This window comes from Seriola dumerili, unplaced genomic scaffold (assembly GCF_002260705.1).
Source record: "Seriola dumerili isolate Sdu_G_001 unplaced genomic scaffold, Sdu_1.0 BDQW01000040.1, whole genome shotgun sequence".
Lineage (NCBI taxonomy): Eukaryota > Metazoa > Chordata > Actinopteri > Carangiformes > Carangidae > Seriola > Seriola dumerili.
Window position 1 is genome coordinate 2,559,890 of NW_019174295.1, and position 14,934 is coordinate 2,574,823.

Genomic DNA, 14,934 nt, shown 5'->3' on the forward strand with positions numbered 1-14,934 from the left:
GGCGGTGAGACAGATAAAAATAACACCAAAGAAGAAAAAATATATAATGAACACGAGATGCTGAGTGGAGTAAAAGAATGGAAAAAAAATAAAACGCATCCAGAAAGATCTAAGACTGACAGTGTGAGAAGGGTGAGGTGAAGGCGATAAAGATGGAAGAGTTGGGCCCTGGGAGAAGTGAATGACAGTAAATTCCTGAATGTAGACAGATAAAGAGAATCCTCTCTCAAAGCCAGGAGACGTGTTAGTGTGTGTGTGTCAGTCTGTGCCTCATGCTGATGTATTACCTTGCTACTCTGCCCTGATCAGCTGGACAGGTTAACACCAAAAAAATAAATAAATAAAAGGAAAAGGGATTCACCTGCTCCATTTGTTGCCGTGGTGACAGCCAGTTTATATCTGTGTGTTTGGTTTTTGTAACTTGACTTTCAAAGAGAAGACGGCGAGATATATTGACTGGGAGAAGCAACAGGATAACTACTTTGGAAACAAATCTCTTGAATTCTTAATGTAACTCCTCGCCTTTAGTGTAAATTGTTTGAGTGTAGTTTGGTGTTTGTGATTACTGTATTTACTGGATTTATTTACTGCTGGCTGTGCAACAAAATGCCGCTCAGGGAAAATAAAGATTACCTTGCACCTAGAATTAAAGTTCCCTTATTGTATAAAGTGAGATTTCCATGTCTTCTTTGGTGAGGTCTAGGCTCTATATTAATACTGTTAAAGTATCAAAGCGCTCAGCCCACAGAGAAACTCACACAGCCTGTATTGAGAAACTGAGCCTTAAAATGAGCTGTCAGGACTTCTGGAACTTTGTGATGTCACAACAAGGCAGTCACCGCCCTCAGCCGTGCCGCAAGCCCCGCCCACCTGGACCCACCATCCAGCCTTGCAGGATTTGTTTGCCGGAAATCTGCTCTATTTTTATCCAATCACTCAGAAAACAGTCAGCGAATCAGAAGAGAGGCTCATGCTGGGAACACACTGGATGTGTGGCGTATGCGCCAGTGTGCTCCCGGCCTCAGAGCCTCTCTTCTGATTGGCTCACCAACCTGTTGTTGCGAGAGCTCCAGAGAAAAGCCTGAGAGAGGAGATGTAAAACTACATTAAGATGGTTTTTGGTATTTAAAACCACAAATATATCTTCTTCTGGATATAAAAACTTCAAATAAAACACTGGAAAAGTGTAAAAGTGTATATGGGAGACTGGACTATTATTATCATTATTATGATTATTATTTACATTCCGTGTGTTTGCGGATGACTTCACATTTCTGAGCCAAGATATAATCAGACTCTGTGACTCATTCCATTATTGAGCTGAAGGGTTTAAAAGTTATTAGAGAAGCAGTTTAGAAGAAAACAGCACCCCGGGGAGGTTATATCATCTCAAGTGTTGTCACTACTGTTATAGAAAAAGTCTTTTTGAAGAGAGGGGAAAAAGTCACTGTGGCGGCGCAGATTCATACCCAATCACACATCATGCACAAACAAAATTGATGATAAAGAACCGGTGCCCTTCCAGTGCAGTCTGTGGTGATAATTAGTCTTCTAGCGCTAACAAGGGGAAAAGCTGCAGACAGTATGTTGTTTTATTCGAGAGAAAGTTGTGACGGACCAAATGCACGTCATGTGTATTGCAAGCAGTGAAACGTGGATGAAGTGGGGATAAGGAAACTGCAGGGGCTCTTTTAAGGGGATATATTGTAACTCCAGATAAAGCAGTGGTATGTCAAGGCTGCTCATGGGCAGGGAGGGGTGAGGACGGGATGAAAGGAATCTGTTGTAACAATCAATGCCATTTGCAGTGGGACGAGAAACATAGAGAAAAAAAAAATGGGATGAGAGGAAAGAGCGAGAGGAAAGAGCGAGAGGAAAGAGCGAGAGGAAACGCATCGGTCTTATTCAGCAGGTACTTCCCTCGGAAATGATCCGTCTGTGTGAGAACACATGAAACACTTTGTAACTAAATGAATGAAACTAGATGAAAATGACAAATCAATCATCATTGATTGTATTTTTAAGCATGTTTTCTCTTAGCCTTCAGCTATCCATCACTTTGATTTCTGCCACTACCCAGTGGATGTGAATGAAATTCAAAAGCAACATCTCTTCCAAGACACAACGCAGCAGTCACTCTGAATAATCCAAAGATCTCACTGTCAACAGTTGCTGCTGTTTCATCCAAATAAAAGCAATCAAGAGCCAGGTCTGTGTCTTATCCACAGTAACTGCAACATTGCTTACAGACAAGTAATAAATTCCACTCAGATTCATTGTATTGTGTCAGTGGCAGAGATGTTGGAGACAGATGTTGCACAACCTGGACAAATAAAACCTATAACTATCTGCATGGCTGGATACCACTAGAGTTAAGCCATAAAATGTGTGCTTTTGTAACTTGGGTGAAGCAACCTTTTTTACCTAGAACGGACACAGTTAATTAGCCAATCCATTGAAAATAATTAGCAGCTATTGTGGTAATTGATGGATTCCAAACATTCTCTTTTGTTCCAGCTTCTCAAACATGAGGATTTTTCTGATTTTCTTTGTGTGTTCTCTTTGTTTATAGTCAACACAACAGCTCTGGTTTCTAACTGTTGGTCAGACAAAATATTTGAAGACATCTTGACTCATTATGACATTTTGCAGACCAAATGATGAAGCAATTAATCGTGAAAATAATTTGCAGTACTGCAAATATTTTGTTTTCATCTTTCATCGTCAAATGTGCTGTTTTCTTCTGCTGCATTTTAACTCGCCGAACGTCCCACAGCCAGAGAGAAGCCTGGGAAACAAGTTGTGTTCCAGCCCATTACAGTCAACCACAGCGATCGCAGCTGGTCTTAACCTGTGACAGAAGGTGCTTCCTGCTACTCTTCCTCTGTGGATGAGCCGGTAATAGAGCCATGTAATTACCAGTGGTAATTACCAGTGGTTGCCTGGGAGCTCTGCCCAGCTTAGATGCCCAGGGCCCTCATTACTCACAATGCTGCCTGAGCTCTTAAATATCAAACACCTCTTTGTGCTGGAGGCCTGACCGCCCCTTAGCCCCCGGCTACCCCTCAGTGCTCTGCTGTGCATGCATGTGTGGGATTGTTTGAGTGAGTGGTGTGTACGAGTGCACATGTATGTGGATAAGTGCTTTAATTTATATACTTATGTTTGTGTATATACATAAATATAGGTGTACCTGCTTACATGTGAATTCATGTATTACAACTTGCAGCTGTAAAACAGAGGCTTGTAAACGTGGAGTTGATTTTGGGGGGGGGGGGTGTTTCTTCCTTGGGAGGAAGACACTGAGAAGGATGCTTCAGACATTGTTGTACCAGCTACTGTGACTCACGGCACTGCTGCCCTTTAACAGTGTGTTAACAGCTTCCTCTCCCCCTCTCTCTACATATATATATATATATATATATATATATATATAATAAATGTTGGCTTTTCTTTGCTAATTCTACATCCAGAACCAGCCTGCAGAAACGCCAACTCTCCTGAGAGGGAAGGAGGCTCAAGTAGATCCAGTAAACTTATGGATTGATAATATAAACTCATGTACTTGAAGTACAGAGTTCCTGTTAAAAGCCTCAGGCCTTTTTATTAAAACCATGACTATTGCCAAGAGCAGAGACGAAAAAGAAAAAAAAAATCTAAGAACTTTAGAGGAGCATGGACAATCAATTAGTCAATGTTTCTCCTTTCATGTGCATAAAGACACTGCTATTCTCCTACACATTTGCATTTTTCTTCTAAGTGCATTAGTGCTACAGTATGAAAAGCACGTCTGAAAAATCAGTCTAGGGCCATTAGTATGTTTTTATACAGAAAGTGTGCAATACATGGTTTTTCTCTTGTGTAATTTGAATAGCACGTTTAATTTTTGGATGTCAGTGATTAAGTCAGAGAGTAATTTTAAACTGAAGGGCAGAACACCATCTAAACATCACTGTTACATCCCACTGAAGAACACGCCCAGCCTTGAGAAGAACAATGAAGAAATAACCTTGAAAAGAGACCCACAACCTCAACGTTTTCATATGACTCTCAATTATACGTAGTCTTGTCGTCCTGTGCGTCTCGGAGAAGCAAAGTGTTATTTCGCTGAGTTAGTGAATGTGAATATGAGGATTTCTCTGCCAAGTCCATTAAATTCAAATACCCCAGTGATGGGAGGCTTACAACGCTCTACATCAGTTGTTCTGTGCGTGCTCCATTTTTAATACAGCACCATCATATTTGATCATAGAGGAAAATGAACATACTGAGAGAAATGAGAGAAACTGCTGCGACTTGTTCTGAATATTTCCTGTACTGAAACACGTGTGTGCTATTACACACACACACACCTCTTTCTTTTTACTGTGCATCTATGTGAGGACCGCACAAATGGCACAAATAGCTTAAACCCCAACATGAAGGGTTTATGAAGGTATTTATCATGGTCACTTGATTTTTTTGATTTTTTTTAGATGAAATCTAGACATTTGTATTACTTTTTGTCATTTCTTATGTTTTTTTATGTATTTAATAACTTACACTGCATTGCTTTACAAACCTTTCTATAAATAATGGACAATAAAAGGACAAAACACTCAGATAAGACCAGAAATAAGACAAACTTTTTGTGTATGTTTTGGTATTTGCCCGGTATGTCCCACACTGAGGGAATTTCCCTTCGATGTCCGTTCTCTCCCTCTTGTTTTATTCTTATTGCCCGCTGACACAAATACTTTGAATTTGAAAGGCTTTGAAATGTTATTGCTATATAATGATCATTACTGTTCAATAGTACAATATTTGGTTTTCTTTCCTGAGTTCTTCATAAATCGCAGAAATTTCCTATATGATCCTCGCATTCGCTGATTGCTTCATTAGTGGCTGCCTTTAGTAGAAGGAAGCTAATTTATGCACACTGCGAGCACACTCTTATAGGACGAAATGTACAAAATTTTAAGTGGCATTTGCATAATTTCAGTTGCAGATGACAGTTATTAAATGCATCTCAAGTTCATTATGACAAAAATAGAGAGGAAGATAAATTTGATACTGATTTTACGGATAGAAGAAGAAAGCATGCTGTTATTTGTGCTCATTTGCTCTGTATAAGAGAGTTGTCCTGACCTTCTGTAGCTCGTATTTTTAATACAGGGTTCAAATTCCCTTCTCTGTGCTGACAAAAAAATAACTCATCCTTGCATCAGGACAGAACATACAGTAATACTGCCTGACACATCCTGCAGTTAAATCCACAAAGTACACAGGCAGCCTCATCAAATCATTGAACTGTGAAAATGACGCGAGTTAATCTCAGCAACCACAGAAAGAGTTCTCTATCTTTATGAAACTTGACTCCTCATCAGTTTCTCCAGCGAGTTAACAAGATGCAGCATCATTTGTAGCGTACAGGTACAGAAGCACGGCCTCTGTTGGCCCCGCGCAGATTCTTCAAATCCCAAATCAAACGAAGTCAGCGCAAATGCATCAGAAGCTCGACAGAGAGGGGGAGGAGGAGGCCTTCGTTTAGCACAATGAATATGAATGAAAACAACAGAAAATGTCAAAAAACAAACTTCACTGAACTGTTTGTGAAATCTGCGGGGGAACTGTTTGAAAAAATTAAAAACACTACGAGCTGGAATATGATGCTTGACAGCTGACTCGCAGGTGCATCACAATTGTGTGTTGCGAGCTACTGAATGAGTAATGAGTGATTCTCTGAACTGCTGCAGAAAAAGTCAGAGAGGAGAGGGGAGTCACTAATTCACCCAGAGAGATGAGAATCACACCAGAGCCAGTGACAGGTTTGATCTTCACCTAAGCCAATTTGTATCTTTCAAAATTCTGTTGAAGTTAAGGCTGAATGAAAAACTATACCGCAAATATTTTTGGCAGACATTGCGATCACGATTTCAGTTGGAATAGTCATTTTTTTGCATTTGATATTCATTGAAAAAAAAAATAGAGAAATGATGATGATGGGATTTTTGTTGGGGCTTGTACCAAACAAGCAAACAAGCATGTTCCTTTATATGCAGAGAATATGATTTATAGGCCGGGTGAGACTCTTTAGCAGCACAATGCGTCATTAATGGTTATTGTGATACATTTGACCTTTGCAAAAAATTAGAAAAATTGCAGCTCTTGCAAAATGCATTTGGCCATATTGCGATTTCAGTAATACTTCGATTAATTGTTCAGCCCTAGTTGAAATGTCGTTTAGAAACACACTCGGGATATTTCTGCTCGTCCAGTGTAAAGTTTCTCTGGATAAAGCAGCTAAAACATAAATGCAAACACAAAAGATAAAAAGGTGAAATCTTGAAATCTTACCGTTATCCTCAACAGAGAAGTGGAAGAGATCAGATGTGGCATTTTCTTCATTCCGCAACACGTAGCAGATGTTCAAGTCATCGATATCAGCTGGAACAGAAAAGTAACGTTGGCTTAGTTTAACTTTTTTTTTTTTTTTTTTTTTTATTTCCAAAAAACATGCAGGTGTTAAAAAAATCTGAGCTGGACAAAACACAAAAAACTGAAATTTGTGCAAATATGATAAAACCCTGTCACCTGAAAACCAACAAAAGGAGGACAAACACAAAGATCGCACAGAGATGACAAGCAAACAACAACAAATGTTTTGATATAATTAATGACAGAGTGCAAATGAGGGGCCGGCGCGCTCTGCATTTTAAACTGAGGCGTTACACTGTCACATCAATGTGAGATGATGCACGATTAAAATTCTAAACAACCACGTGGCTCTGACTTAAAGCAAGGTGAAAGCTAAATTAGAAATCGCACATTGAAGAGATTTGCCCTTGCGAAGGTTAAAAAAATATGTATTTACTTATTTATTTATGAAACAATTTGCATTTTAAGATTAAGAAAAAAAAAACCCTCGTAAAGTTTCATGCTGGCTGCAGAAATAGCCTCAAACACACTTTGAAGTTGCATTATGGTTTTATGGCTTGTTCAAACACTCTCTCTGTCAAATAATCGTTCAAAGATGGAAGCTGTCCTGCTTCAGCACCATATCAGCTACAGTAACAGCAGGTCTCAAGTATCACACTGATTCAGTTCCTTATCAGCACTCAGCATGAACAATTTTCTACCAGAGAAAGCGCTCTGAAAGTCATGCATCTGTAATCCAGGACGATAAGGCCACCACCTCAAATCCAAGACAGCTCGAGCAAAAACCAACAGAAAACGTTTAAATCCTGAACCTGCCAGCTCTCTGTGTCAACAGCCCTGAAAACCAGGTGACAGTGGATGTTTTAATGACAGACGAGGGGAAGAATGTTAAAAACAGGATGGCGACGGGGCAAACTGCACTTCCACAGCTGTTTTTTTTCTCCAACTCCTCTGAATTACAGGGCTCTGCCTGCATTTTTTTTCCCACCGTTCTCCAGAAACGTCTATTACAGTGCAGAAAAAAAAAATCATCAAGACTGTGAAAGGGCTTGGCCCCTGCGAACCACCTCCTTCAATAATAGATGTCAGAGGAAGCAGGTTCATAAAAGTATAAACCCCTGACTCCTGGCTGGGACACATCTTAAACCTCTTTGGTGGCTTCCTGTCATCGCAGCCTCTCTCCTCCTACTAATGCGGAGGAAAAATGCATGACCGCTTTACATTTTACACTGATTTAAAACAACAATTACGTCGCCCTGCTCTCAGATTGTCGCTCATCTTTCCACATAAGCGAGTATCGATCCGCTTGTATGTCGGGGAGGCAACCAGATGAGGATCTTGTCTTGTGTTGTGACGCAGCCTCGAACCCTAGGACCTTGCAAATATAAAGTCAACACCGTGAACCGGGGGCAACACTGTTCATCAAATATTTAAAGAGAAAGCCTCATGGGATGTGCCCTGGAAATAGGATGAGTAAATAAAGAGCGAGGGATTGTCTCTTTCACCTGACTGATTCCTCTGACGAGCCTGTTTGCTCTCGCTCGCTCACTCTCTCACGCCCCCCTTCCTTCATTCTCTATTTCTCTCATGCCACCTACACCCTCCTCCCCGTTTTCTCCTGCCTCCTTTGCACTCTCTTCCACTTTACTTGCTCCCTCTGCCCCTTCTTCTGCCCTTTCTCCTCTCTTCCTCACTGCACTTTTGTTTCATCTGTGCCCCCCCCCCGCCCCCCAAAAAGAGTACAGCCTGCACAGTGGTTGTCAGAAGTGTCTGTCTCCTGCAGACTGAAGAGCTCTTTTGTCCCCTCTGTGCTCTCAGCCGCCGTCTGTTCTTATGCCAGGGCTGTGGCGCGAGCAGGTGGATTTTCTTACTTGTTCGTATAATTGCCTCAGCATGAAATGAAACGCTGCATTGATTGCGTCGTTTTAAAGCTCAATTACCGGCGTTGTTGTCCTGACGCTGTTCAATACCAATAAAGAGAAATAAACACATGTAAAAAATTTTCACAAATTCACAGTTCAAGCGCCGTGTCTCATTCTGTCTGTGTTTGTTGAAAGGTTTTAAGTTTTCTATGCAATTTTTTTTTTTTTTTTTTAAGATGCACAAATTCCAACAAACAGTTTTTCGAATTTGCTCTGACCTGGCGAAAGCATCAGAATGTGCTGGAACTCAAATGCCATCCTGTGACTAAAAGGTCTGCGCTGACCTTTTCACACCATCCTCTACTTCTGTCCTGCTTCATTTAACAAACCACTGTCAAGAACATCAGATGTGAACATTTCCCCAGAGATGCAGAAGTGATAAATTATTCATCTCTAACCATCTACAAGACATTTGCGCGAAACAGCAGCCCCTAACTTTGGTCTGCTAATTATGATTTGATGAGCAGGGCACATCTAAATCAGGCCCCACAAATTAACCATTGAGATTCCCGAGCCCGTCACTCATGGGAATAATTATTTCCACATAAATTAAACTCTTTGGTAGTCGGTGTGAGGAATTAATCAAAACTTGCAGGTTTGCAGGGATTTTTTAACTTTAACAATTTCCTATGGGGTTAAAGTATCATATTACACATTAGCAGATTAAAATGATTTGATTACAAAAAAGGATGATTAAGACCACTCCCATCTGCCAAATAATAAAAAAAAATGTAGATGTTTGAATAGAAAAAAAGTATTTTTTTATGTCATAATGTAATTTTGCTTACTAATAACAATTTGGAAACTCTTGATATATTATAGAGTGGAATATCATTTCATGTAATTTAGATTCCTGGATAGGATAGAATATATTTTATAATCTCAGGTACTTAACAAATTAAGTCATCCGATTATGACATCCAGATGCAATATTCATGCAAATGTTAATACATTATAATGTAATGCAGAGCTTACCTTGACTAAATGTGTCGATGGAGTTGTTCCCATGTCCCAGGTTAATGATGTAACCGTGTTTGGGCTGCGTGGTGACGTGGAACACCAGGGAGCCTGGGCTGCTGTCTCTGTCCTCTGCCCTCAGCACTTTGGAGCTGATGGGGAACCCCAGGTGACCTGTGGCCAGGATCTTCAAAGCGGGAGCGCCTTTATTGACCACGATCTGTGGGACGCCGTTGTCTATGGCCACGATAGTGATCTTCATGGTTTGAGGGTGCCGGGTCTCAAAGACCGTGTTGGGGAAAACATAGAAGTCAGTGTGTGTGCCGTCGGTGACAGTGAAGGAGAAGGAGTCCTCTGATGATTCTGTGCCATCGTGCTTGTAGCTAATGAGGTTTTCATTTAGGTCTTGTTTTGTGAAGCTGGTGACAGGTGAGGATTGGTTGTAGAGGAGTTTGCCATGAACAGGAAGCTGAGTGATGGTGAATTTCAGCAGCTTCTCAGCTGTGTCTTGGTCCTCAGCGGTGAGCTCAAATGGTGTAATCAGCTTAATCTGCCCTTCTGTCACAACTAGACTATTTACAGTCACGACCGGTTTCTTATTGTCAACATCCACAATAGAGATTCTGAATGTTCTGAATATGGGATTGTAGCCGTCAGTGACTTCAAACTCAAAACTGTCCATTTTCAACTCGTCGTCGGAGGTGTGGATGTAGTAAACCTTGCTGCCAGCCAGTTGCAGCTGTGTAAAAGACACAATGGGCATCCCAGGAGTGTCTGTACACTCCAAGTGGCCCCTGACAGGGGCCCTTGTGACAGTAAAGACCAAGTTCTCATCGGGGCTGTTGAGGTCAGTGGTGCTGAGGAGATCTGTGGTCAAAGTCACCCTGCCACCTTCTCTCAGAGACACGCCTTTACTGACAACATCAGGGAAGACCATGTCGATGCTGCCCACGGTGATATAGAAGTAACGATCGATTAGTGGGTTCATCCCATCTGTGACATCAAATTTGACCAAGTCTCGGATGCCTTCCTGCCCGTTGTGTGAGTAAACTAGGAGCCCTGCATCGAGCTCACCTTGTGTGAAATTCATTCCTAGCGTGATATTCTCCAGAGACCCGGAGGGAGTTTTCCTCTGCAGGACACCCTGACCAGGCCCAAACCGGATGATATATGTGAGTGTGCTGTCATCTGAATCTAAGTCTGTCGCTTTGAGCGCTTTGCTGTTGATCTCTTTGGTCTCTCCAATTTCCACCTCCAGACCGTCGTTGATGAGCATTCTGGGAGTCTCGTCATCCACAGAGATGATCATAACCATGGCTGTTTTCTGCACAGAGTACTTTCCGTCCGTCAGAATCACATCAAAGCTGTCCTCTGTTGTCTCTGAGTCATCGTGCTCATAAATAATACTCGATGCCTCTCTGATCTGCTCTAAAGTGAAATTAGTCACCAGAACTGAGCCTGTGGGTAGCTGGTTCAAAATGGCACCGTGTTTGGGGGGTTTGGAAATGATGAACGTCAGCTCCTCAGGTGGGATATCGGCATCGGCCCCATTCAGAATCGGAGTGTCGATGACGATGTTCATCCCCTCCATCACGACTATTTCCCTCAAATAAATCTCCGGCTTTTCGTCATTTGCCGGGATGATGACAATCGGAAAGAAATGGTTCTCAGAGAAATTGATGCCATCGGAGCACCGAAATGTGAACCTGTCCTCCACCGGCTCTACCCCTTTGTGAATGCTCTGCACATAGTAGACATTCCCCTCCCTGATGTCTCTGATGGTAAAGGCACTGATAGCCGTGCCTGACCTGGACTTTTCTGAGCCTGGGGCTGGTGATATATTTTCCACATAGCCGGCAGTAGGCTGCACAATGATGGTGCAAAGAATATCATCTGTTGGAGTGTCATTATCATCAGCGTCCAAATGCTGAGGGCCGATGGCGTATTTCTCCCCTTCAATGACACTGAATTGAATACCAACTCCGACCTCAGGGGCCTGGCTGTCAACAGGAAGGATAGTGACTCGAACGTGAACCCCGTTGACCTTATTGCCACCTACTGTCCATTCATCGGACATGTCCGTGAGAGTCAAATTAAAGCCGTCCAGCTGGGAGGCGAGACCTATCTCACCACCGGTGTGTGCGTACACGACCACGCCGTTAATAATATCAGCCTGTGTGAACCTAGTGGCAGGAACTCCTTTAACCAATATTTCACCCATAACCGGAGGATCCTCCACAATAAAGGTCAGCTGGAGGTCGTCTGTGTCATCATCATGGCCTTGGATGACATTCGTTGTGATTTCTGTGGCTCCGTTTTCCAGCACATCCATGTGAGAACCGATCGTTCCCGCAGGCAGGCTGACGGTTGGAGTTTCATCATCGATGGGCTTTACATTAACTTTGACAGTCACGGTCACAACATGGATCCCATCACTCACATCCAGCTGGAACTCATCGCTCACCGTCTCCTCCCCGTCATGAGTATATGATATCTTCCCCTCTGAGATATCCTCAAGTCTGAAAACCCCTTTTTTCTCTAGGTCAGTGAATGCAACCTGGATCTGGCCATGTTTAGGAGGCTGGCTTAGAGTGAAGGTAATCTGTTTACTCTCCGTGTCGAGGTCCGTGGTGTCTAGCTCAGCGATGGTGATGATGTGCATGCCGCGTTCGAGCACAGTAAAGCCAGTGTTTGTAATCTGAGGAGGTTTATTGTTGACGGGCTGGAGGTAGATAGTGAAAGCCCCTTCAACACTATTCCCAGCTGTGTCCTCCACAGTGTAACGAAACTGCACCACGTGGGCTGTGATTCCAAGCTCAACATCCGGGGGGCCGTAGGATATCTTATGATGGTTAATCTGAGCTTGTGTGAACTCTGTGACCTCGGTGTCCGGGCTGTCTGTCAGAACCAAAGAGCCGAACACGACTGGGTTATTTTCATCTGTATCTGTCGGGGGCTGGATAACGGTGTACTTGAGGTCACGGTCCTCGGAGTCCAAATCAGTGTAGCGCAAAACTTCTTTGTTAAACTGAGTGAGCTTGTACTCCTGAACTGTCATCTGCAGGGTGGTGCCAGGGAACAGCTCAGGGGGTACGTCGTCGATGGGCAAAATCCGGATTATAAACGCGCTCTCTCCTGACTCATTAGGGGGGTCATTGTCGTCCTGAACCGTGAACACAAACTGATCCATGACGGTGTCGGTGTTGTGAGGGCCTGTGTGCTTGTAAAACAGCTTCCCATCAGTGATATCTTTCTGAAGCCACTCTGTCACCTCCTTCTCGTACACTTCGTCTTCAGCGTTGAACTTCCAAGAGGAGGGGTCCTCAGGGGCGTCCGACTGCCTCAGGAGCACCGTGCCGATTGTGGAGAAGGGGGGGACGATGGTGAATTTGATAGTTGAGTCTTCAGAGTCGATGTCAGCAGCACTGAGCATGAGGGGAGATATGGGCATCATCTGCTTTTTGAAAAGCACCAGGCCAGTGTTGGCATTGATAATTGGAGGCTCGTCATCAGTGGGGACGATTGTGATCGGAAAAAGGAATTCTACTTCGTTCTTCCCATCCGTCATCTTGAACACAATGTTGTCGCTGTACGTGTCACTCCCATCGTGCTGGTACACAACAACCCCTGTGGTGAGGTCGGCAGGCGTGAAGAATTTCTTTTGAGAGCCCAGCACCATGAGGTCCCCGTGGCGCAGCCCATCCACCACTGCGATGGCGACCATGTCCAGGTTGTCTTCGTCGCTGATCTCCAGGTTGTGGGTGCTGAAGAGGGGCCGGGACTGGCCCTCGTACAGCAGCTGACCTGTGTTGCGCGTCACGACTGGGGCCAGGGAATTCATCGGCTTCACGACTATCATGAAAGCGAAGGGGTCCGAGACGGCCCCGTCTGTGTCCACCACCTCGAACTCGAGCTGGAAAATCCTCTCAGTGTCTGAGTCCAGGGAGGGGGGCTTGTAAGCTATTTTCAGATCACGCAGGTCTCTCTGGTAGAAGGATGTGATGGGAAGGTTTCTGTCATCAGTGCTGACTATGTAGCCCTCCTCATAAGATAGGGGAGAGGTGATGTTGAAAATAAGCTCGTCTGGGTCTGACTCTGCATCCTCTGCAGCCAGCATATCAGGGGTGAGGGCCGTCATGACAAACTGGCTGACCTCCATCATCATCATGGACACAAAGCTGGGTTTGGGGCGAGTGTTTTCCTCTCCCTCTCTGATGCGAATCATAAGATGGAAATACTCCTGCTTCACTAGGTTGCCTTCTTTATCATGCAGCTCCACCACCATGGGAACATAATCCCTGTTGGGGGACTTGCGGTCAAACGTGTGCTCGTAGCGGATGTCTGCCTGTGTGAATTCATCACAGTCCATCACGTTGGAAAGTTTACCCCCATCAATAAGTCTTCCATATCTGGGCAGAGTGCTGCCGCCAGACAGAGCTGCCACCTCACATTTATGAGAGTCTCTATCATAGGTAAACTCTAAAATCTTCTTATCAATAGGATTACTGAGCCCCTTCAGGTTATCAACAGTGAGAGGCATGTTTTTGGTGAGTAACTCTAGCTGCGTGAAAACAACTTCCACCTCCATCATGAACGGGATAATGACGGTTTCGGTTTGAGCGTCATACCTGAGCTGCAGCCGCACTCTGTCTTTAGCCGGACTTCTGGAGCCGTAGTGGGAGTACGTCACATCATTGGGGCCGAAATCACACGGAAACTTTTTAGGAGAGAGGTGCCCGGGTCTCTGTGAGAGCGGGTCGTTATCCAGGACGGTGATGCTGCATCGATCCCCCGGCTGAGTCTGAATCACCAAATCATTGATGGGATCGATGAAGACCGATCTCCCGAAAGGCACGCGTATTCCGTTGTTAGCCACCAGGATTGCATCTTCTGACAGTTCAGATCTGAGAGCGTAAAATAATCCAGAGCTGTCAGGCTGCGCGGAAACAAAACCTGTTACTGAGAAACACAGGAGAAGTCTGTAGAACAACATCTCGGCAGCGGAGGTGATCCAAAGCATCCGAGAAAAAAAACAAAAAAAAACTCTGCCGGGGTGATGCTGAAAAATCCCGCGCTCTTTCTCAGGTTGAAAAAAGAAAAAAAAATCCCCAAAGTGTTGGGAGAGTCAGCTGGGATGTCTACACGGCGACACCCGTGCATCTGTCCGCCCGGACCCTCGACATACTCAGCGAGAATAGCGCGCAGGAGTTTTTAACTTCAGACACTTGAGAGGCTGCGTAAACGTGCTGCCGCCCACCTCCGCACACATTGGAGGGAGTTTAGGGCTTGGTGCCTCAGCCTGGTCGGCGATAGGCGGCCCGGCTGACACTCACAGGTGGAGGGGGGAGTGAGGGGGGTGGGGCGAGGCTTAGAGGATGAGCTGAATTACACAAAATGTGATTCATTTAGTTCAATTACTGAGGCTGCGGGGAAACATAAGCGAACGGCGAGGAACACAGAAGTCTGTAAGGAGCACGGATTTGAAAACAGTCGCTCAAGTCGAAGGTGATGGTGAGAAATCATCAACTCAGTCTCTCTCCGAGGTATAATAAGGGCGTTCCGAGGCTTATTTAAATACGACAGAAGACATAAGATCATATAATCATGTCTCCTGTGAAGATACACACTGATGGATTTG

At 44.0% G+C, this 14,934-nt stretch overlaps 1 protein-coding gene across 2 annotated transcripts in view; it reads right to left on the reverse strand.

Annotated features, from left to right (window-relative positions):
• frem2 (FRAS1 related extracellular matrix protein 2) overlaps positions 1 to 14,289 on the reverse strand; it is a 58,536-nt gene extending 44,247 nt beyond the window's left edge. For both annotated transcript variants that reach the window (XM_022738961.1, XM_022738963.1), the window contains exons 1-2: positions 9,315 to 14,289; positions 6,337 to 6,426 (exon numbers count right to left, since the gene is read on the reverse strand). In XM_022738961.1, the coding sequence (XP_022594682.1) occupies positions 6,337 to 6,426; positions 9,315 to 14,289 (5,065 nt within the window). The remainder of the gene's footprint in view (positions 1 to 6,336; positions 6,427 to 9,314) is intronic.
• Between the last annotated feature and the right edge of the window lie 645 nt (positions 14,290 to 14,934).